At 40.6% G+C, this 24855-nt stretch overlaps 1 protein-coding gene across 1 annotated transcript in view; it reads right to left on the bottom strand.

The window, feature by feature from the left end:
- The window catches only part of LOC149289062 (putative E3 ubiquitin-protein ligase HECTD4), a 71236-nt gene that overhangs the window by 8473 nt on the left and 37908 nt on the right, over positions 1–24855 (bottom strand). The window contains exons 26-63 of the mRNA XM_089490995.1: positions 24379–24571; positions 22861–22965; positions 22381–22469; positions 21942–22123; positions 21624–21759; positions 20987–21128; positions 20484–20650; positions 20082–20228; positions 19415–19599; positions 18662–18815; positions 18046–18326; positions 17037–17226; positions 16747–16828; positions 16453–16655; positions 16191–16326; positions 15735–15917; positions 15077–15241; positions 13771–13940; positions 13098–13213; positions 12650–12753; positions 12333–12494; positions 11679–11827; positions 10989–11068; positions 10638–10801; positions 10166–10403; positions 9490–9626; positions 8744–8870; positions 7489–7626; positions 6871–7007; positions 6260–6420; positions 5781–5962; positions 4431–4636; positions 4214–4344; positions 3462–3667; positions 3183–3362; positions 1476–2770; positions 874–1081; positions 245–468 (exon numbers count right to left, since the gene is read on the bottom strand). Coding sequence (XP_089347121.1) covers positions 245–468; positions 874–1081; positions 1476–2770; positions 3183–3362; positions 3462–3667; positions 4214–4344; positions 4431–4636; positions 5781–5962; positions 6260–6420; positions 6871–7007; positions 7489–7626; positions 8744–8870; positions 9490–9626; positions 10166–10403; positions 10638–10801; positions 10989–11068; positions 11679–11827; positions 12333–12494; positions 12650–12753; positions 13098–13213; positions 13771–13940; positions 15077–15241; positions 15735–15917; positions 16191–16326; positions 16453–16655; positions 16747–16828; positions 17037–17226; positions 18046–18326; positions 18662–18815; positions 19415–19599; positions 20082–20228; positions 20484–20650; positions 20987–21128; positions 21624–21759; positions 21942–22123; positions 22381–22469; positions 22861–22965; positions 24379–24571 — 7255 coding nt within the window. The remainder of the gene's footprint in view (positions 1–244; positions 469–873; positions 1082–1475; positions 2771–3182; positions 3363–3461; positions 3668–4213; positions 4345–4430; positions 4637–5780; positions 5963–6259; positions 6421–6870; positions 7008–7488; positions 7627–8743; positions 8871–9489; positions 9627–10165; positions 10404–10637; positions 10802–10988; positions 11069–11678; positions 11828–12332; positions 12495–12649; positions 12754–13097; positions 13214–13770; positions 13941–15076; positions 15242–15734; positions 15918–16190; positions 16327–16452; positions 16656–16746; positions 16829–17036; positions 17227–18045; positions 18327–18661; positions 18816–19414; positions 19600–20081; positions 20229–20483; positions 20651–20986; positions 21129–21623; positions 21760–21941; positions 22124–22380; positions 22470–22860; positions 22966–24378; positions 24572–24855) is intronic.

Raw genomic sequence — 24855 nt, 5'->3', positions numbered from 1 at the left:
GGGTTAGAGGTGTGAAGAAGAGGAGAGAGTATGTGTATATATGTATGTCCAAATGTATGGTGTTACAGTGAGTGGTTGTTACAGAGTTTGTATGTTCGTGTGTGTTTTAGTTAGGGTTGGGGTGGTTGTGATTGTGTAACTGCCTTACACAATCACAGCACATGCTGGTATTCAACCAAAAGTCTATGGACTATTCAGCTGCACCAGACCTGTGAAGAAAAAAATACTGAAGTTATAGTATTACCTGAGTCAGCTGATCTTCAAGCACCTTTTTGGGGTGCCGTACATTGGTGAAGAACGTGTGCAGTAAGTTCCCTGGCGTCTGTGAATTGATCTGTTCTTTGCTCAGGTACATTTCTGACACCTTGATGAACTTTACTGGTGTCAGACTCAGTGTTTGCTCGGCATGAATGCAGCTCTTGAATATTTCTGTTAGAATCTCCCGAGCCTCTGGAACCAATTTGTCCCCTAAAACAGAATGGACACTAATGGAATCCTACCCTTAACAGAGATTTCAGAGTTTAAAAAAAAAAAAAGAAAAAAGTAGCTGCTTTTTGACTAAAAAGGTTTTTACTAGGCTGATACGGAGTTAGAAACGAAATAAAAATGTAAGAATGGTCCACTGGTAAAGTTCTAATTTTTAATTATACATTAAGTATGCATGCAGAATAATAACAAAGTAGTTTTATATATATGTTGCTGCTTGGTTCAAAATCAAACTGGGGCAGGTGTTTGTTGTACAACGCATTAAAGTTAACAATTCATAGGATACAACACACACTTTTGCAGAACTGATAATTAGAAAAATATTTTGTTTAAAAACATCAAACATGGCATTCTACTGTAGTATAACATCATGGCCGAATCACACACCTTTCAAGGATTTATCTGTAAAATAGTTCCCAAGACCAGGGATTCCTTGTGTATCAAACAAACTCTGATTAACAGTGGATACGGTTAAGATCTCTTCTGTAGACATTTCCATTAGCTCATCTTCTCCATCTAAGATAGACAAGCCAATCAGGTCACTGCTGTTGAAGAGACTAGCTCGGATTTTTTCTATTTTAGCCCGTGATCGTACCTGAAAACCAAAGAGAGAATAAATATTGAACTAATCTGTAGAAAAAGCCAATATGATGGTAACGTTATTGTAAGGGCTTGAAAGCCGTAATCATGAGATTGTGATATTGCACAACTTACATGGATAGTTAGATTTTACAAAAAAAAATTTTTAAGAGGTAATAAGATGAACAAATTTACTTTGCATAACAAATACATTTTCTTTCAAAATGAAAAGCTAAAATATATGACCAAAATTATGTGGGCAACCCTCATTATTGAGTTTAGGTGTTTCAACAGGCGCATAAAACCATGTACATCTCCCTCCAGCACATTAGAGGCCACTACGGTGTATAGCAGTTATATCTGCTTCGAGTGTATTGTTGCTATGTGTTTTTTTAGTCATTAAACATTACCTCCACAACTGCAAAGCCTTTGATTGGCTGAGACATCATCATCTGGTTGTCTAGAGACGTGACAGTGTATATGGATCCGACGTCTGACACAGAGGAAGTCTCCACATTGTCTAGTTGTTCCACAAGACTGCCCAGACTTCCAAGACTCCCTGTACTGCAAATAGAAAGGTCTAGGCTTTCTTGGCTGGAAATAGCATGCGGTTCCAGGAGACCAGGTGGCACTGCAAGTTCTGGTGGAAACTGCTCTACTGATGTTTCACTGGTGGTTTGTGAGACACCTTGGGAACTGCACAAAGAAGCTTGACTTGTGGAAGCTGAGGCAGTGACACTGACTGCAGGGGTCACACTGCTCGAACTGCTCATATCCATATTCTCAGCACTAGGAACTGAGAGGGGCTTCTCAATCTCGGTCTTGCATTCTGCTCCTTCAACTCTGTCTTTTGATTTGGCGGCTTCTGCTTCCTGAAGAGGAATGTAGATTTCATCTTTAAATACCCCTCCATGGGCATTGCATGCTTTGCGGATGGCATTTCTAACCACAGGTTCCTCCAGATGAGTGGGGATCCCGGAAATTACAAGTAGACGGTTGTGGGCCGTGGGTCCTACTAGGGCCTGACTGGCATCAGCAATGGCATCATTTGTGACACCTAAGCCTTGTGGATCTTTGTTAGTGAGGTGTCTAAGAATCATCAGCAGAGTAAGTGCTCTATGAAACCACAACATGTCCTCAGGCTTACTGCCTCCCACAGTAAGAAGAGCTGCGTCACTCTCAGCACCTCTTGCAGATGAACGCTTTCCAGATGCTGTCTTTTCACGTTTAATCTTGACCTTCTTTCGCTTAGATAGCAGGCTTGGACTTTGAGGAGTCTGTCCAGGGGATGATGAAGACGAAGAAGAAGAGTCACTTAGATTTGTTGCATTTGTCGAACTCATTACACTTACTGCTGAACTCATGTTAATAGGGAGGGTAACTTCTGCTACTGCCAGACAAACTTCCATTAGAGCGTGGAAGTACGTAGAGAATCGGCCCTGGTCCGTGACCCCAGGAACAGCTCCCCCACAGGCATTCGCTGACCCCCAGTTCTGAGTTTCTTCATCATACAGCTTCCGTAGCTCTGTTTGCAGCGCCATAAGCATTGCCAGACAAGGATTCAGTTGGAGGGCTATTGATGATGAGAGACCTGTGGGATTCTTTTTCTGCTCTAAATGGTGAACCTTACGAAGCAATTCAGCAAACAGATGGAAGAGAAGCTCCTTTATTACTGCTGCCAGGTCTGTGTTCCACAGCAACGTCCCTAAATTGTAAAATCAATAAAGGGAAAGGTTGGTCATACCAAATATTGATTTTAAATAGCTTTTTCTTCTGGCTACTCACTTTGGATTGTTAAATGATAAATATGTTTTTGAAAGCATTCTTACTTTACAGCATTTTTCACACCTGCCGAAAATTGCACAGTACTGTATTTACTAGAACCATAAATCAAATAGTATTCAATTAATATCAGGATCATTATACTAAGCGGTTACAACAAATAATATATCAATTGTATGTCAAGTGATGTTCTGGATCTTAAAAATATTTGTAAAAGTGCCCAATCGGTACGTTCATATGTTTATAAGAATTGTAAAAACCGATTCATCATTACGATGTGGCCTCTATTCCTGAAAAGCAGAATTTTTAATATTCAGATAGACCCTTTGGCTCACCTATCAATTCCACCACTTGCAGCAGTATGGATGACGGGATGGTGTCTAGCTCGTCTTCTGATTTGTCATCCACATCCTCCAACTTCCATGTCAACAGCTGCTCTGTGAAAGCCATTGCTAAAGGAAATTCTAAAGGCAGTGAGTGGATGACCAGCACTGCTCCAGGGGCAGGAGACACACCTGAAACAGAGACTGAACTTAGGAACCACTACTTGCCGCGAATGTCCCTGAATATCATGATTTAACTGGTAAGTACATAAGCACACTGGTAACATATACCTAGCTTGATGTGGATCCGGTCAGTAGGAATGATCGCAGTTGGGTACTGGTTGGTGATTGGAGGTGGGGTTAGGCCCGTGTTAGTCGGGGAGGCATCACGTGGGTAACACACCGACTCAATAAGATTCAGCTGTCCATTCCGCTTAACTTTGTGGCCAAGACCATAGACCATGACCCGTGCCCAGGGGGCCTTATACAAAGAAGAGCTGGAACAAAGTGACAATTTCCTCTTTGACATTAATCATTTTATCAACATGCCTGACTGAGCATAACTAATGTACAAATATGTAAATCTTAAACAAATTTGAACAATTTTAAATTAATGTATCAAAAACTAGCAGATTTCAGAGACATCTTGGCTTTAAGCAATATTTTGTAATTACTGTAGCTTATATAGCTTTTTTTTTATTTTTTTAAAAAAACAAACTTTCATTTAAGGTTCTTTTTCTTTCTACTTTTTGAGCTGCCTCTGTGAAAATTAGTGCAGGTAGCTTGAAACATTTCTCGGTGAAACACAAACTAGTTTAATATTTTGGCACCTCCTTGAGAAATCTTGTGCATGGAGCTGTCAAGTGCTATCCTGGTATACTTTGGGTTTTTTCAAATTGGCCTCTTTTATTTGAGAACACCCTTAAGCGTGTTATGAGGCGTGACATGGTTTTAAAAGGGGGTAAATAGACACACGACAAATCCGGAGACAGATTGGCAGCTCTAATTGCAGAAAAGCTCTTTAACTTGCAGACACCACTCACTCCTTTCGGAATCCAGACTGGCTTTCTTTACAGGACACAACCGCAAATGCTGCGCCGGGGAATGTAACATCCATACTGATCTTGGACTCTGTTATGGGGAACTCTTCAGATGGAAACTGCTCAGGGGCATTCTGAAAAAGGAAAACATGCTCACTATTGGGTAAAAAATATATTTTTTTATTTCTTGGTGTCTCGTTCTAAAAAGTATTTGGTGTACCTGCAAAAAGGAGCAGATTTGCTTAGTTAGATCCAGGAGACTGTCTTCTCCTTGATGAAGAGCTCTTGTGATGGCCACACCAAGCCACTCCCGTACTGACTGCGAGTTGCCTTGGTAGAAAAGGTCTGTGGTGGAGCAGCTCTGGGAGTGGATGCAGTGTTGTAAAGATTGAGCGATGAGTATTGCGCTGGAGCTGATGGTGCCATCTGCAGGAAGATTTCCAATAAATAGATTAAAAAAATCATTTAAACAAGTCTAAAGAGAAAATCATTAAAACAGATGGCTTGTGAGGAGCTACAGTCCTGCACATGCTTTGTTTTATGACACAGGTTTTTATACCCTCATGATCCTTTTTTGCCATGGTAAAGTAGTTAAGGATTGAGGAATAAAAAAAACAAAAAACCATGCAGAGCTTATTCCCATACAATACTGACCTCGCCTAGACAAATGTGTTTATAATTGGCAATTTATCACACATCTCTATATATTACAGTCTAAAGTTAACAATCATAAACTACATGATACAGACACAATGACTCATAATTGACATGATTTCAGTTATCTGTTATTTGGATAGATCATAGTCCGCTGTCTGTATTATGGGTGCTGTTGCAAGGGATGTAGAGTGAAAACAAATCCTTACAGAAAGGGAAGCACACCATTAAAAAGTATACACATTCAGATTCCAGGGTGCTGCTGAAATGACCAACATGAAAAAGCAACAAGGCACCTAAGGCATAAATATTAGGGGGTTCAGTCACACCATATGGCCATATATTGCTTAGCCCACCACTGCATCAAAGTACCCCAAAGTTTGGCGAGTCCTATCTAATTTTACATAGCTATACTGCCTACTAAGGAGCTGACACAATGGGACTGCCCTGCATTTTAACCCGCTGAGACACTTTTCAGCCTTTTCTGGACAACAACGAGGAACCTGTGTGTTTAATCCTAAAGTTTAAATCAGTGGGACCGTACTGCACTTTACTTATTAGCCGGCACAAATGTGTATTTTTAATTCAGGTTCTCATACAAAAAACATAGGACATCATCTAGCTTTAACATATCTAATGCCCCGCTGAACTTTTTTGCATTTTCAAATACTTATCAAAGTTCACACATGGGTATTCATAAACGTTGGCCTAACAAAACATTTTCTAATGAGCACTAAATTGTACTTTTATAAGGGTTAATGATCAACAATATTGCATATTGATTATTTAGTCTTTAAACGAATAAAAGCATGAATGGATTAAGAACGTATCAAAACTAGCCGTTTGTATTCCTATATGGCCCATGACCCGCTCAGGCCATGATCACCAAAATACAGTGTTAAGAAGAATATGTTACCAGGAAGTGGAGGTGCTAGAAGTTGATTGGACAAAAGCTGGAGGTGCTCCAAGGTTATGTCACGAATGGCAGGAATGTGGAACAGACGAGTAAAAGTGTGCGGTGACTTTGGTGCAAAGATGTTGAGTAACGCAACGCGGCAGTAAAGTCGAGCAAGTGCCGATTCACAGCGTAACAGCTCCCTGAACATGGTACAGGACAAAAAGCATTATTACTTGCAAATTATCGAGGGAAGCATCTGCAACATAGTATTATTCAATTAGTCAATACTCATACCTAACCTATCGTCAGCTAACAGACTATTAGATTGTAGAGGGCCACTCAATAATAATAATAAAAGAAAATCACAATCTTACTTTAAAATAATTCTAGTATACACCTGTGCAGAAAGTCAGGGAGCAATTTTAATGAACGTGCCGGTATACATGCAGTGTAGAAGTCAGCATTGTATGATGGTATATAGAAAGTGTCTATATTACCTGTGGATCTGGATGTTGGTGCTATCCAGTGTCACCAGTCCATTGGTCGCCATTCTCCTGTAACCTGCCGGAGGCCTCTCCAGCATATCTATGGGATACCAATATCTCACCAGCACCCCTTCACTTCTCAGGTAAGTCTCTACCTGGACCAGTTCATTCACCTAATAATAGAACACAATCAATAACTGCCAAAGGACATTTCAGTACATCATGCTGGTATAGAAACCAAAGCAGGAGGTGTACCATTCCGACCAATCGGAAAAACCATTCCGAAACAGATATCACATTGAAATGAAAGCCAAGCGTCACCAAATACTATAATACGACGCAGACTTGTCACAGGAAATGAGGCTTAGTTTCCTAAACCGCATGTAATGACATCTAGGGCATTTTTGTAACGTTTTAAATCCATGTTGTACTAACAATATTTAAGATGAGCCAGTCCCTGGGACATAGCATGACAGCTCCAGATGAATGAATGAATGAATGAATGAATGAATGAACCTTTAAAAAGTCGTCTCATGATGCTAAGTGTAAAAAATACACTTTTTTAAATCATACTATTCAACAATAAAGAATCGATGCATTTTTAATCTGCCGAATCCACTCACCGAATCCACATCCAGAACCACTCCATGCAGGCTGAAAGTCTTCAGCATACCTCTGATGGCAAATTTGGGCAACGCTGTTCCCACAGCAGTGCTGGCAACGTTATTGCTGTCAGGAGACCGAATGACCACTGTGAGTCCTGAAACAAAATGTAATTTAGGTACAGTGCTCACAAATGACCAAACGCGCCTACAGTATTTTCAACAAAGGATAGTTTGTGTTACACTACTAGCCTGGGAACGCTCTTTAAAATATAAGTAGTATCATAGTGCACTGCATGGGAGTCTGGCTGTTGTGGAGCCATTAGACAAGTGTTTTTGATAGCTGTGCACTGAATATACCAGTGTTGAGGGGCTGCGGACAAAGGGTATGTGTTGCATATTATATATATTTATTACAAAGTCAAGGGTGTATTAACAGGTGGGACAGCACATTTTCCCATATGGCTACACGCTAAGGTGCCCTTTCAGAATAATGCAAGTTCCTCTCTTAACTTAAAGGTTTACATATACAGTAGCTAGGGAATTGTCACTGATAGCAGATTTTGTAAAATAGGGAAAAGGGTTCTTGCTGCATCTATCTTAATAGATCCGCGGGTATCTTTCACATCTGAAAAGTACCTTTGCGAACTTTATCAATTGTGAATTTATTTGCCTCATCCTTGATATCCTCAATGGTCGGAAGGTATAGATCTCTTGGTATGCCACCATTCTCCTCATAGAGGAACTCAACTGTCTGCCGTGCTATATCCACCATACCTGCAAATAAGCATAAATAATTATGGAAATGTCAGGAAAAAATGTGTGCCGTTTTAAATATATATATATATATATATACAGAGCCGGCCTTAGGCGTTGTGGCGCCCTGTGCGGACTACTCCTCTGGCGCCCCCCCTCACTACCCGCCCTCTCTGCCCCTTCAAACTACCGCCCCTCAAACTACCCCTTCAAACTACCCCTCCCCTCTGCCCCTTCAAACTACCCCTCCCCTCTGCCCCTTCAAACTACCCCTCCCCTCTGCCCCTTCAAACTACCCCCCCTGCCCCTTCAAACTACACCCCCCTCCCTCTGCCCCTTCAAACTACACCCCCCCTCTGCCCCTTCAAACTACACCCCCCTCTGCCCCTTCAAACTACACCCCCCCTCTGCCCCTTCAAACTACACCCCCCCTCTGCCCCTTCAAACTAGACCCCCCCCTCTGCCCCTTCAAACTACACCCCCCCCTCTGCCCCTTCAAACTACACCCCCCCCCCCACTTACCTTGTTGCCGGAGTCCTGCGGTGAGAGCGGGAGGCATCCATCTTCTCTCTCTGCCGCGGTGCCGGCATTTCATGTTGAGAGCCGGAATAGTCTGGCGCTCAACATGAGATGCCGGCACAGCGACGGAGTCACGGAGAGTAAGGGGCGTCGAGCAGTCCTGACCGGGACTTAGATTTAAGCATTGTTTTTTTTTTTTAAACTTTATTTAACATGAATGATGTTAAATAAAGTTTTAAAAAAAACCACAAAAAAACCCCACGATGCTTTAATCTAAGTCCCGGTCAGGCGCCCCTGCAACCATGGCGCCCTGTGCGGTCGCACACCCCTAAGGCCGGCCCTCTCTCTATATTTATATATATATATATATATATATATATATATATATATATATATATATATATATATATATATATATATATATATATATATATATATATATAAAAACCATTGTAGCAATAATTACAAAAATAGGATTTCATGTGTTTCTTCTATTAAATACACAAAGTACAAAAATCTTCTAAGAATGCTGTTGGATAGAAGCAATGCAGTTCATTTCAGTTTTACCCACTGCAAGCTACAGAACATTAGCCGTTTTCCATCAGTAATGATTACGTACCAAGCTGCAGAGCCCCCTTGATCTGGTCCAGTCCAGACTTCCTTTCAGCTTCATTGCGGAAGCGCCTGCGAATGGTTGGAAATACCTTTGTCTCCCAAGCTTTTACCAGCAAAGCATAGTGGTCCTCCTTGAAAATTAAAAAAAGGAAATTGAAATTAGTACTGCTTCACACACTTTACCATGTAACTTAAAGGTACAGCACTCATGCTGCCTTTTCTTCATCTAAACTCAAACAGAGATTAATTTATTAATATGGTACTCAGCAGGTGGGTGAACTTGAGCTACTCACATCCAGCTAGTTTCATTTCCCATTTGCATTTACATTTGGCGCTCCTACTGATTTCAACAGAAGCACTTTCCTGCCAGTGACTGGGCGCCTTAACCAAAGTGTTTTCACAAGGTAAGTGAAAGTAAAGAATGCTTACTAAACATACAATTCATTTATCTTAGAGGACTAGGAAAAATTAACCATTTAGCCTTGTCCTGTTAAAACCGTTTCCGTTCAAATCATACCAACGTTTGGAGGAATTCTCAGCAAGAAAGAGTGCCTTATGTTTGACACCCCATTCCCTCAAGATTGTAAGCTTGCGAGCGGGGCTCTCTCTACCTAATGTATCGGTCTGTCGATTATAGTCTTGTCATAGCCCTTGAATATATGTATTGTATTAAGTGCTGCGTAAATTGTTGGTGCTATACAAATAAAAGATAATAATAATAATGACCACAAGCATCCACCATAAACCTACCCTTGGAATATCATCATCGTCATCATCATCACTCTCATCATCTGCAATAGGTGGAGGGTGAGGGTCTGGGCCTGATGTTACAAAGTTTTCATAGCTCAGTTCTACCTTGTAATGGCAGGATGCATCACTGTCATATTCTAAGAGAGGCAAGAAGGATGATGATTTTAGACAGCTTGCTCTGTGTATATATGTTTGTCATGTGCTGAAATATGTGCCGTGGCTGTAAGGAGCATCGTACATGTAGTGGTTTAATGCAGCAATGAGTTGGTAAAGAAGGGTTCAACAAGTATGATGTGCTCATGGCCAGTTCTTAACCCCTTAATGATGTGCTCATGGCCAGTTCTTAACCTCAAAGTGCATTGTGTGTTTTGGGACCGCCCATTGTCCTTAAGGGGTTAATCAGCTTTGGCTCTCGCTGTGCTAAAAATCTGTCTAGCTCCACCAGCCTACCGAGTCCTTGTTCAAGGTCAACAAATGTATGTTGAATTTCTGCGCCAGGAATTAATTCATTCATAATGTTGACTATGTGACCATACAAAAGATGGGAGATGGTACTAAAATGGCTCATCAATGAAATACAACATATTTACTCATGGTAGGAAAAGTAATTAGGAAAAGTAATTACATAGTTGTGTATAATTTTAAAATATCCATTCACGGTATAAAAATTGCTTACGTTGTTGCACTGTGGAAACTGCAACAATGCGGCAAGGGGGTCCATGCGTCCCAGGGTCAGAAGCTATGCTGGTTCCAGCATCATTGTCACTATCTGATGCCATAGCAAAAGGCAAAGCTTCAAAGTTTGCGCTAATCTCTTCAGCTAAGTCAATGCATAAATCAGCAGCATTGCGATGGGCCTGACCTTCTGCAAAAGCAAACTTCCGTGACCCAAAATTAGCGCGGATTTTGGTGTTCTGTGAAGATTAAAAGAATACAAAAAAGTTGAAGTTCTCCTGTGGTCACTGTGTACAAGTGTACATGATATTACTGCATCTTATATTGAACTAGCCCATCAATGTGCAAAATGTGGATTTCCCTGTCGCCACACTAACACGTACACAGTAAAGCTACGGAAGTGAAATACATAGTTTAACTACCATTTATAGGTAGTTTTCCAGCTCTATCTTTATCCAAAACAGTTGCTTCACCTTTTTTTGAATATGCACCACTGGCCACATGCCTCCAGAAACATCTTCTAGGAAGGGTCCAAGCCTCTGTCCACCATAGGTGAAGTAAACTCTGCCCTTGGCTGGCTGACCCGGGGGAGGGGGGGTGCCTTCCATTCTCTCCCATCCTATTCCTGCGACATCACCTACAATACACACAGGGAACACAGAACAAGGTCAGAGAATAGGTCACATTAGGTCAGAGAATATTTTGTCTATAGTGTTCTATCTGTAGACGTGGACCATGTTCATAATGTTAAATTTGACCATTCCTGTTAAAAAATAAAAAACAAAACATCACGTGCACAATAATAGATCATAAATAATGATTACCAGGAGACAGGGCAACATCCAACCGCACACTCTTCCACTGCAACAGACTGGATCCATTATAATGTACTGCTCTTCCATTACTAGAAGTTACAGGAAAATATATGTTAATTTGGATTCCAAAAGCCTGTGTAACATTTAACTACAATGTACAGTACGCTATATAATTGTTTCTTTCTGCTAGGTTTTTTGATTTAAATATTCTCAATAGTCAGGGCCGGCCCAAGGCAAAATGCCGCCTGGGGCGAATTTTAAAATGCCGCCCCCCCTTATCTACCCTTCCTCTCCCTCCGTCCCTGCCGCCCCCCCCCATTATCTACCCTTCCTCTCCCTGCCTCCCTATTATCTACCCTTAACCCCCTTGTACTTACCTTTCAGCAGTCCTGCGGCGAGACTGAACAGGGAGACTCGCCGCAGAGGAGAGAGAGAGGGGCGCCGAGCGGGTACTGACAGCTTGGTAAGCGAAAACCACTTGGCACCCCCTTTCTCTCTCTCTTTCGCTTAAAAAAAAAATAAAAAATAAAATTAAATTAAAAAAAAAAGGGCTTGGGGCGGCAAAGTGGTTGCCCCACTCGGCTCCATTGTCGGGCCAGCCCTGTCAATAGTGATATATTATTTCCTATTTTAAAGCAATGTCCCTTCCTTAGCTCACTTATCTCCCATGGTGGGCTACTGTGGTTCAGTTTCACTTACTTGTGGAAGAGACATGTGCCAACAGGGTTAGTCCAGGCTCCATCTCGCTTCTCTGCGTCTGTGGCAAATCCAAATGACACAATGGGGCCAGTGTCATCGTCAGTGTCTCCATAGGAAACAATTTCAATCTCCCAATAAAAAGATGGCGCCTGAGGCAAATGAAATAAATATGAATATTCACAGAAAAAACGACAGTTCAGACATAAGCAATAACAACAGATAATGTTTGGGGCTGTCAGACCAACAAGAAAATAGTCTGGCACACTGTGTAAATGTTAAATATTGTTAATATCCCTAACAATATAATAAAAGATTATAATCTAAACAGGGAGTAGATTGGGAGGACCAAGTGGTGATCTGGTTTCCCTGTGCCTGCCACGAGAATCATGCATATTGTTCCCAATAAGCCCTCCATCCCATTCCTACAGTTGCTATACTAGAGTACGATAAGTGAAATGACACTGCATTGCTTTGTCCTAGTATTCAACGCTACGCTTTACTGTTTGTTTCACGGCGTGTCTAAACTATAAGCATCATATCTTCCCCTATACTCTGGAAACATCATTGCCCATGCACCCATCAATATTACCACCGATGCGGCGCTTACACCACTAGTCGCTCAGCATATGAAGACTAATGCTGTCCTTTGCTTACCTGTATAGGGACTGGTGAGGTAGCATAGATAAATGTCCCCCGTGGCAGCCCCCCACCAGCGCTGGGATCAGCCAGGAATGTCACTGCCGTTAGATGTGATGAAAACATACAGGCTCTGACAGGAGGGAACACTCGAGATGGACTCCAAGTGATCTCCTTGGGCTACAATACAAAAACCATGCAAAGTGACAAGGATCAACTTCCAAGTGCAAAGTAAGTAACATGGGTAATAACACATTTGTCCTAAGAAGACTTAAGGATGTTTCTTTACAACACAGGGACCAGGAGTAGTATGCCCATGTTACAGGGGGTCTTACCTGTCTACGTTCAGTGTACAGGGGTGGAGGTGGTGGTCGGGCACAGTCCCGATATAACATCCTTAGTCTTTCACACTGCACTTCCACCACCGACAGGCGTTCACCTGCAATAAAACAGGACAGGCATCATTATATGTGGTACAGGAAAACCAGAGGTTAACACAATCATTTATGCCCTGCTAAAAGTTATGTGCCTCTAAAGTCCCCAATAACTAAATCAGACATTTGCCCAGCAAGATGTACAAAGAGTGTTCAGAATTTCATTACAGGGGCTTTTGTTGCACTGGTACAGTCAAGTCAGGAACTCATCCAATTTTCTTCCTTTTTATGTTTTTAAAGAATTGGATATAAAAATAGACCAATGTGCCAACCTTTTTAGTAAAACAGAACACAATTAGGGGAGTTTGAGATTCACCATACAAGAGGGGTAACCCGATTCACAACATACCAGGGCTGCATTCCTGCGCCACCAGGTTTAGCACCTCAACTGCCGCCGGGCACTGCTGTATGAACTCTTCACAGAAAGAGCTGTCCTCCAGTAGCTGCGCCATGACTAGACAAGCCCTTGAAGAGAGGACGACTAACGTTAAAAGCAAAACTAAAAGGAGGTAAGATGCGCAAAACACACTGCCAAGCAATGCGTTGCATTATCAAGTGGCTTCAAAGCACCAGTCATAAATGGGAATGGTAGAATTGTACTCAGAATGGAAAAGCGGGTAATGAATCCAAAAATAACCATGACAGCCCCTTGCTCACAGTGGACATAGTCTTGAGACTGTGCCACTTTCTTGAAATGGTGTAAGGGTGCCCAATGTTAAAATGACTTTTATAGTTTGTCCCAGACTATGGGTCAGAGGACTATAGAACAACTTTAGAAGGAAGATCACAATATGAGTCTTGACTCTGAAGAAGAGACCAGGTGTTACGTTTGGCACAACAGAAATATGGACTGGTGGTCCACAGGCAAAATTTTTTTTCTATTGATATTAGAGAAAGCAATGGTGGAAAAAGAGCGAGCGTCCAACAAACGCTTGCTAAACATTATAGCTCCAAAAAGGCACCGAAGAGTAAATAAGCCTAAGGTTTATTGAGAGTGGATGTAGGTAACTGCAGATCCTCACCTTGTTCTGATCTCAGCAAGAAGTCGGACCACGGCCATTACGGGCGTTGAGGCGTCTCCTGTCGCAGGAAGTGAGGTGTGAATAGACAGGCATCCCTCCTGGGGAAGTAACATGGACTGGACTGCCTGCACTACCTTCTCAGTAATGGACAGTTTATGGAGAGGCAATGCCTGATGGGGGTGGATGTCGGTGCGGCAAAAAGTTAAATTCAAGCAGTTAGTTTCTACTGGAGACTTATTTTATTTCTTGTTTTTAACAAACACAATGTACAAAGGGTACCATTTAGCAACAGCACAACCTGAAAGCAGAGTCTCAAAAAGAACAACCACTTTTCTAAGTGGAATTACTGCTACGATCTTAAGCAATATTACACTGCTAGGTATCAGAAAGCATACAAGACTTTGTATGCAGCAATTAGGATATCACGATCCAATACAATGACACTGCTTACAGTCCTTGAAAGTTCCTGGTTCATACAGAGAAAATAGGAAATTCATGGTGGACGTGAAAGGGTTATAACTTTACAAAGAAGCACTGAACTAAATTATCTCTAATAGAAACATCTTTGGCTATGCTCCTAGAGACAACTGCTTCAGGTAAATTACAGATCATGTATATATAACAAACAAAAAGACAAATATAGTTGTAAACATTGCACATTATGGACACCATCTCTTTATGAATTCAGTCGATATTAATTGGGAAATGAATAACAGCAAAAGGCCAGTAATCCATAGAGATATTTCTCAAATCAGTATCGAGTTTAGCATTCTCTGTCGAAACCATTTTCAACCTCCTGGACTGCTGCGGGAACTGAAAGCCAAGCCATACGCTGCTGGCAAATTCAGCCCATCTAGATAGGTTTGTATGTAACGGCTTCCCCCAGAAGCAGGTAAGATTTCAGAAAGCAGAAATGCTACGTCATCTGCTGTTATACACAGAACGCAGTGTAAATCCAAACGCAACACCAGTTATACATGAGTTTATGTATATTCAAACGCAAGCTGGTCTGACGTTAGACTCCATGCTATTTTTAAATGGACTGAAACATAAAAAAAATGTTATCAATAATAAAAGGCCTGGGATCATAAAAGACCACAGTTTCATGACTCATATCACTATGCACACATGGTTGTGTAGATATGCAAATATATATATATATATATATATATATATATATATATATATATATATATATATTTTGATTGAATTGTTTATTGTAACATAATTTGGGAAAAGCGTTGGATCTACTTTAAATGTGTGATTACACTGATAACTGCATAAATTGCACATGCAGACGACTTACCTCTGATCTGGGAACACAGAGCCGAAACAGTGGAATAGTGAGTGTGTCGGATGCCTTGGAAGACTTCCTAAAATCTATGGGTGGAAACTTCACAGTAGCAATGCCTTCCTGCTCATTAATAGAAGCAACAATTCCAATGCTCCCGCATATTCCTTTACCCAGGACCTGACGAGACAGAGTTAATGTTACTCTCATAGGCTTACAAAGGCAGAATGTAGCAAGTCTTTACACAGTTGCTTTACATATTTAAGAAAATTAACAGACTTCGTCATTTCATCATTACATTTAATGATGCAGCATGAGCAAATCACAGATGTGATTTGAGTGACTGATGCTTTGAGAAGGCAACAAAATAGTTTCCTGTAATGGGTTCCTCTTCAAAACCTTAAATGAAAGCATGATTTTCACTGTATAAAACGTGGAAACGTACAACTATAAACCACTTAATCTACCTTTTAAAAGTACTATTCCTTTTCACCAGTTTTGGAAACTGCAGTATAAAGAGTGGCAACTGTTTTACCCCATCAATGGATCGCTTAAATAAGTCACTTTGATTGTTCTTTAAATTTAAAAGATTTGCAACCACAGAAGATATCTGTGAGTACTACATAGTAATCATCATCCTGTTAGTGAGGATCAAAAGCATAATGTGGTTTACCTGGACCTCGGAACCTATTTTAATGTTTTCTTTGAAGCCACCCAGTGCACATAACGCAGCAACAGCCTGTCTGGCAATGCGTTGGAGCTTGGCCAGCTTCCTGCCACTGCCGCTTCCGTTCTCCAGAATGCTCTCGGCATATTTACCAAGCTGCGGAATGTACATCAGGGCACGTGATAAAACCTACACCACAAAACAAGAAAGAACATATCAATAGAGGATCCTACAGTTTCTTCTCAAGATGAAGAATCCACCTTAAGGAAGGATGTTAGCACCAGGACCAAGAGGATTGCAGCGCTGCGATTAATAACGTAGAGCCAACAAAAATGGATTTAAGCGATTGTATTTTCATAAAAATGTATTTAAAAAAAAAAAAAAAAAAAGAAGAAGAACGCAGACCCAGTTAACATAGATGACATTATGGTGCTTTTGACACCAAACTTGACTGGCACGCACCTTTTCAGCAGTTGTTGTCCAGATTTGGGCTGCATTCGACTCTGGGGCCATCAACAAACTGTGAAGCAGGGCAATTACTTCTGCCGCCATGCTATTTGCTACATGACCGCTAATGAAAGGACGCACAGGATCTGTTCTGTAACAGAGGCAGATATAATAAATGTATAAACATTGATTTTCTGTATAGGAAAAATAGAATAAAAAATGATAACGATAGAAATAAGACAGGCTGCCTTTTGTGTCGGGCATGTTATCCTTATACCTGGCCAACTCTGAATTTCTCTCTCTGCAGATAGAGGTCTGCGCAGTCTTCTTTTTGTCTCCAGTGGAAAGACCACTTGCTGTTTCGGGGCTGACCGTTTCCACTGGAGGCCCAATGCCAACAATCAAACCTGACTGCGCCCACTTGGTTGCTTTACGGAGAGCGGCTGCAGAGTCTTCTGTGATCACTTCACAGCATCCACTCTGCAAATAAAATAATGGCCGTGAAACTTGCTGTCAGCTAAAACAAACTCCACACGCCTTAGTATTCAAAGGTCCTTTGCTTGTGACTTACTTTGGTCATGTCACGATCCATCTTCACTACTTTCTCCATATTTGCGCCAGTTCCGAGACGAAAGGGTCTTCCCTCTGAACTACTATTAAGCAAGACAAATGCGTAATAAATGTTTACCAAACATTAGTAACTTACAGGCTTTGATTTAGAGAAGCTTGCATTCTAATTAAACCAAGTTGATACGCTGTACATTATTATACAAAGATTTCAGGAGTGACAAAGGCATGTTAAAACAAGTATTTTTACTGGTTTACATGGGGTACTAAAACTATGTTTTGTTGAGACATTACCTGAGCAATGGCTGGAGAACTTCATGGGATGACTGATCCTCCCGTTTGTGAATAAAAATAGATAGCTTGCCATCCACTGCTTCACTTTCTTCCCCAGTATCTTTGTCAGCCTTCTGGGAATTCTTTGGACTGTTTTTTGACAAAGTGCTGTCTGGCTCAGAAGAAGTGGGGGAAAGAACGGTCTGGCATCCTGGAAATCAAATTGGAATAGTTATTTTATTAATTTTCTGTTTAATCACCTCATGTTTTTCCGTAATTATTTATTTTAGATGACCCTCCCAAGACATATACAAAGTTGTAACATAAATAAGTCAATAAATAAGTCAATTTAGAATACGTAGCATTGTAGAAAAAAAGTTTTGCCAAGGCAGTAATATAACACTAATTAATAAGTCAAGGACGATGTATCACTAAAAACACACAGAAGCAGAAAATCTAAGACGATAACTTTCCAAAATCTACTACATCTTGGTGGCCCGGACCATAGGGTGATAAAGTCAGTCATCAAGGCAATTAGCATTCACAATAATGTATGTAGAACAGCTGGCACCCTAAATGTATTCACACATCAGCTATTTCTAAATGTGCAAGTATGCTCTCTAAACAAAACATGCAGTCCTCTGCTGTATACAACCCCGCATGTTACATGCTCACACAATTCCTCTAGTATTCCTTTCAAAATGATCCCAGCGTAGAGAATATGTAAGCTTTAGAACCGTGTACCACGTTTGGGTTGTGAACTTTTTTAAAAAGACTCCAGAATAAGCTGCAGCCAGCAGGGCAAACCACCGAGGCAGAGTATCATTAATTGGAGACTCGTCACCAGCAGTTAGTGAACATACGTTTTTCATGTCAATCCATCACTATAGCTTATATTTTTAGAATTGGGACTTAGAGCACTTAAGGGGGTCAACTTTGAAAATAGGATAAAAAAATTGCCATAGGACTAAGTACTGCTTTTTGCACTACTGCCTTGTACTCCCCAAGCAGCCAGCTCTCTGAAAGTTACCTGGGACTACATAATCAGCCAGTTTTGCAAGCAACAAGGAGGCAATTTTGGATGCAGGATCACTGGGATCCTCCTGCTCGTTGTCTAGAGACGGTACAGTGTAACTCCAAGGTGGAAGCTCAACGTTGCCACAATCTTCCACGCTCATGAGTGGCAAAGCAGCACGACAAAGCTGGAGGATAATAAGGACAAGCTTTGGGGATGGTCTTTGGTCCAGAAGGAGTGATAGGAGCTTGGAGACACAGGCAGGCTGGCTCAGGATTGCTTTCCCTATTTGACTCCTGTATGAAAAAAGAAACATCAAGGAAATAGGCTTTTACTGATTTGTATGCATGGAAACACATAGGGATAATGAAAACCTTGGGAAATACATAATTTGCTAAAAGCTTTAAAGGCACAGTAACTGTACATCTAGCATTACAGGACAATTTGGTCACATTCCATGTTTCTCTTTATAGACGTCTGTAGGTGAGATACTGTACTCAGGGGATCTTTTGCAAACAAACCCCCCCCCCCCCCCAGTGTCTTTCAAAAGGCAAAACTAAAGGTTTAGAAATAAAGAAATAATATGTGTTTATGTGCTTTTCAAACACTGCTATAATCTTTCATGTGTCACCTGGAAAGGTCATTCAGAAGGCTTAGAACATCTTGCAGGGCATCGTTTCCGGCGGCTTGGTTACCACAGCACTCTGTGGCTCGTGCCAAGTGGTTGGTCAGTAGGGTGGAAACCTGTCGTGCTAGACCAGAGTGGACAGCCTCTGTAGAACCACCTAAAACAAACAAAATACACAAAGAAAGTGGTAAAACTGTCAATAATAACCGACTAAACCCATCTGTGATAAGCAGCCATTTCTTCCATTGTTTCAGTAAAACAAGTGTGAACAGACCATATGACGATATCACTGCACATTAATGGATATGAAATAGAAAAAACAAAGCATTCTTTCACTTACATCATGTGTTGACATTTTTATTTAACAGGGGCTGTTTTGTTGCATCTTTTTGTACCCTAAAAGAATGTAAATCTCCAAATCAAACTAACTGCATATATATTTTTGCTTGAGTTTTATATAACTATTGATAGCTATTTATGTAGAGGAGAAAGATATTTAGAGGCAGATATGTTTTATGTACACAATTTCACTTCTAAACACATTCCTGTTTCAGTATATATGATTGTGGCATCTAGGCCACTAGAACACTGTAACGCATTTATAACTATGAACCATTTTGAGGACCTGGCAAAAGAGACATAATGGGAAGAAAGCAAATCAGAGGGGGATTTAAATGCTAAAAAGGGACCCACTTGGCAAATAATATGCAATATGCAAATTATTTTATATGGGAAGCATATGTAGACAGTGCTGACCTTCCTCCTTCTCCCACTCCACACATCGGTTTGCCAAAACTTGGAAGGCTGCCCACGCCATAGTTGCCACTTTCTGCTTCTTGGTCTGTTTTTCACTGGAACTGGACTCTGTCTGGTTGCTTAAACTGCACAGTCGGTCCATGAGCTGAACCAGCCCGCTCCGAACCAAACATTTTTCTTCACTCCTTATTGGGGAAAAATGTTTACTTTGATTAACTTTTGCATCTTTCACTGATACAGAGAAAAAAAATGTATTTCTTTACCCCTTTGAAATATCATTTGTAGCTCACTGTGCGGGTGGACATTATGAAATGTTCTCTTGAAACATTAATGTTGGCATCCATTATCTCTGTGGGTTTTGCAGTGATGTGAAAGCAGATGTACTGGCTTAGTTATGTTTATAACAAAACGATCAAAGATGTTCAAACTACTACTTACAAAATGTCACAATCAGCCAACGCTCTGATTAACAACCATTGTCAAGCTTTCGGAAAAGCCCTTTAGGAATTATATTGCTGCAGCTGACCAATTCTTGAAGAGCAGTTAATATTCTGTGCAAATCTATCATATCTGTGGTTTTCTATGTGAAACAGGAACATCTTAACAGTTTAATTCTCCAAATCAGGAATACAGCTGTTCTGCATTGGTTCCAATTGCATCATGTTACCTTGTATAGGGTATAGTACATAAAAGCCCAATGCTATTTGCGCAGGCAATTGGATAACGGGCGCAAAGGGACACCACCGAGTTCATGGTCTCCCCAAAAGCTTCTTGAACTTGCTCCACCATCCCTCCGCATGTCAGCTCTTCAATCCTGTAAAAACACCATACACACTGAGAATGGCTTTAGCCTAACAAACCTTTACATTAGGCAAATTATACAACGCAATTCAATACATGCTATGATATTTAACCAGGAGTCAAACTGGAACTGTTCGTTAATCAGCTTCATCAGAATTAAGTACAACAGACTGAAATTGGCATTTAGGGGATTTTTTAGAAAAATTATGGTAAAAATAAAAAAACATCTCTTGTGTTCTTGCCTATACGTACAAAACCAGCATCGTACCTTGGTCCTCCTTGAAGAACCATAGTGACGGGTCCAACAAGATGCGTTACTCCCCCAACTCTGACAGCGGCGGTCAGCAGTTCCCGCATGTGGACCAGGGCCTGCTTACGCGTATTACCGCGGCGCCACCTTGTCTGTGCTGCAAGCAGAAAGCTGCTGCTTGATACCTGTAAGTCAGAACGCAATACCGAGAATTACTTTTCTAATGTACTGCGCTTACAGAGCTTTCTAATTTCATGTCGTAGCTGAAATAATTCCCATCCTCCACTTTTCTGCAGGTAAAGATAATGTAGCTGCTGCCACTGCTAGGGAAAGGCTAAACTATTCCTATTCTGTCAGTGTTTATCATAAGGTCAATTCCCCTTCAGCGAGGGGGAAAACTCTCCAGATATGATCTAAATTGAGACATTACATAATGCTATGTATTGAATTCAATCAAGAATATATAGGTATTATGTTTTTATAGAGAGTTTATTGTGTTTGGTCAGGACAGGAAGACTTACAGCCTGATCAGGATTGGTCCCAATGAAAGCAAAGAGCTGCCCTAGTAAGACACTGTATGTTGGTTTATCTCTGCTATCTTCAACAGCCAAAGACTGCAGCAGGGTGAAAGAGCTACTCCGATGACTGCTCACATTTCTTCTCCTGAAAATAAAGAAGCGCACAGATAAATAATTATGTTGAGAACACTCAAGTACTATAAATTTACTTTTTTTTTATTATAGGGAAAAAAACATTGCAAGTTACTGATCTACAATGACATAGAAACAACATGATGTGGCCGTGAGTCAATCATGATGCCTAGAACCCGCGAACAGCAGTATTCTTGCAGCTGTGCCTTGGAAACGTTTCACATTCTTGGAGATGAGATAAGTTCCTTAACCTATGATAGCATGAGCCCGATTATTGTAGTTGATTTTCTATCTGCCAACCTGTTAAATTTTACCGTATTCTTGTGAATACCAACTTGACTTGCATCTGATACTTTTGCAAGAATTACCCAAGTCAATCACCCTGACCAGAGGTGTCAGTTATTTGGTTATAAACCTCTCTGTTTCATTCCAGCCACTGTACAGGGACATAAAAGAAATAGGTAGGTCTAGTGACAGAATTTGGAATTGTTACTGTATTCCATCCTACCTTGGGTTAGACTTATTAAACTCCATGTCGTTGCTGCCAATCATTTCCAGGTCAGATGGAGCTGACATGCTGCGCAGAAAAACAGGCTGGCGCACAGTGTGAGATATGACCTTGGCTTCAGAAACTGATTTACAAGCTGTAAAAAGGAAATTAGACTTCAGGTGTGAAATATTAAAACAAGGCATACAAAGCACAAAAATACTTTTTCTCTGGATGCAAACATAAGGCGCATATATATATATTTAAGTTAAATTGCGTATAGCGGCAGGTATTTAGATCTGTCTCATGGCTAATTGGTAAGTTAAGTATACATTATACCTGGAGGTTCTGTGGGAGTGCCACAGCCAGAGATACTCCTTGTGACGCCTGATTGAGCTGCAATAGTCACGTGTAGCAGAAGCTCCGCTCGGTTCATCAAACTCTTTATCAGTGTCTTTGTTTTAGCCATAGGATGACATGGCTTCTGAATTAAAGAATTCACTTCCTGGAAGAATTTCTCTCTAGTGCAATAAATAAGTGATATAAATATAATGTACAGTATTACTGCAGGGAAAAAAGAGAAATAATGTATGTAATACATGCTCTTAGACATAGGACAAATCCCTGACCTGCACAGAAAAAGGGTCATGTGACCATAAAGTCTATGATGCCAAATCTGAGGACAGGTCATATTGGGTTTTATACCCGTTCCTCTTATTTCTGAGCTCAGCAACACAAAACATGACGGAAAACACTTAAATTTTCTAGCCTGGCTTACCTCAGCGACAAAACCATGTTCTCGGGATCGCTTCCATCTATTGGAATTTCTTTCATGGAACACAGCAGCTCGAGTTCCTTTATTTTATTCTACAAATTCAGAAGACATGTTATTGGAAATGTATTTTCAGAGGCTAATGATTCAAATACCAAGACAATAATATATTAAGTTGCACTAAAGCTTTGACGTGCTGCAAGCTTGACATGACAAGAAACAGGATACCTATGGAAAGTAAGCACTAGTTTAATTACTGGCAGGTCACTGCAGCCATCACCAAATACCCTTGTGCTATTACAACAGCTATATTAACACTTGTTTTTACTGCTAGCCTTTACGGAAATCTTTATTACTCTATGGTGGATCCAGATAAATGTATTGTGGCTAGTTACATCCATTTTGGGAATGGTTATTCCACTATAGCGATAACAACTCGACAACCCCCCCCCCCCCCAACATAAAAGGTGAAATATTGTTGCATACCTCATTAAAATGATAGTCATAAAAAAACGGTGCGTTGTTCTCCAGTTTACCATTCAGCGCATCCTCCACTTCACTGTGCCATTTCTGATCTAGCTCCGCAACACTCTGTCGAAGATAGCAATGTCAGTGAATCCAGGACATCACTGTGGCATGTTTTCTTCCTAAACCTGTCGCAGTGGTCTCCAGTGTATGTTAAAAGAAACATCTGAGAGTAATGCAGTTATTGTCCTGGTTTCATGGTTAACAATGGCCATTTCATTAAACTCATTATCAGACACAAAAGTGACTTGTGTCTCATACAGAATGATCTGAAACACAGATTTTTTATATACGAAAAAACCCTTCAGTTCACAAGATATCCTAGATATTTTATTCAAAGGAATTTGGTGCATATTATTATCTTGAAACATTTGTGTTAAATATAGGGAGGCACCGATATATCGGTGGCCGAAATATATCGATCAGAAAAAAAAAAAAAAAAAAAGGGTCTAATATAATCGTCCGCAGGGGCCAGGCTGCTTAACTGCGCATTGGTCACACAGTGTGCGAGCAGTATCTCTTGTACCGGACAGGGGAAGTAGAACCCAGTGGAGTCAACGTCACATGACTCTGCTCCGTTCCTTCTTCCCCGGCGGGGCAAGAGAAGTTGTTCGCACAGAAAGAGGCAGCAGAGCCCCTGAAGTTCAGAGTTCAGAGCAAGTATGCGTGTTTAAGGGAATGAATATGAGTATGAGTGTATGAATGAGTGAATTAATGTTTGTGAATGAGTGTGTGTGTGATAGCATAGTTGTGTAAGTGTGTGGGGGAATAGCATGGCATATATATATACATGCGCACACATACATACATACATACACATGATTGCTAACAGCAATCGCACCCCTATCATGCCCAGGCAACCAGTACATGCTAGAACCTGGGCATTATAGGAGTGTGATTGCTGTGTATATATATTCAGCGAATGCTGAATTTTCAGTTTCGGTCTAGAATTTTCATTTTGGTGCATACCTAGTTAAATATGTCGCAAACTCATGTGTGTATAAATTAACATGTAAAATATTTGCAGGGTTGGTCGTACTGCATTGTTTGATTGTTGGGATTACACTTACTGATCTGCCTTTTTCTATATAAAGAGACCCTCATTAAAAAAAACTAATACACAGCCCAAGGTAACAATAGCAAACTATAGTACAATACTGGGGGGTGTTCTGATCAGATTTAAAATTGGGACCCAGTCTCTAAGTTTTTATTCTTTGTTTTGGTCACTAAGTCCTTTAATAAAATATTTCCTCAATTAGTTGGTAGTTATACCAAGTTATGTTTTAGGATTATTGTCTTAGGCTCCGCAATCAGCATTAGGTATTAAAAACCCAAAAGGTGACTTAATAATGATTTGCTATCTAAGGAAAAGAGAGCAATACTCTTAAACGTAAAGTATATAAACATTTATCCTGATGAACATTTACTCATCCACTCCAAACAAGTTTGATCATTGATGGTTACTTCCTTGGATTTTACCTGCAATTGTCTCTCCATTGCATTCAGCTTCTTGAAGGTTTCCCCCATAATTTTACACAGTAAGTCATACTCTTCCAGATGCTCCTCTCGATACTGGTAGTTTACCAGGGACTGCAAAGCATCAACCAAGTTCAAGTGCTTAATGACACACGACACCACCATTTCTTCCATAACATCAGGCTGAATTACTTCTCTGTGGATAAGAAGAACCAGATCTTAACAACACTGTATATGCCAAACAGAAAATAATGCACTGTTGACCTTATAAACATTCTCTGCTACAATGACTTTCCATTATGGGAAACAAAATTAAATTCTGTTACAGAACTAGGCTGTACACAAAGCCTCCCATTGTATCATTCATAGGGTAAAACCAAAAAGGGCTTCCTAAATGATGCTGAATTAAACTTATTTATTACCAGGGAATAATAGAAGGAAATACTAATAGCCAAAACATTTTATGGGATGGTAGTCATG

The sequence above is a fragment of the Sceloporus occidentalis genome, unplaced genomic scaffold (assembly GCF_023333645.1).
Source record: "Sceloporus occidentalis isolate IW3139 unplaced genomic scaffold, rSceOcc1.0.p SCAF_48, whole genome shotgun sequence".
Classification (NCBI taxonomy): domain Eukaryota; kingdom Metazoa; phylum Chordata; class Lepidosauria; order Squamata; family Phrynosomatidae; genus Sceloporus; species Sceloporus occidentalis.
This window is presented reverse-complemented; position numbering and strand designations above follow the sequence as displayed.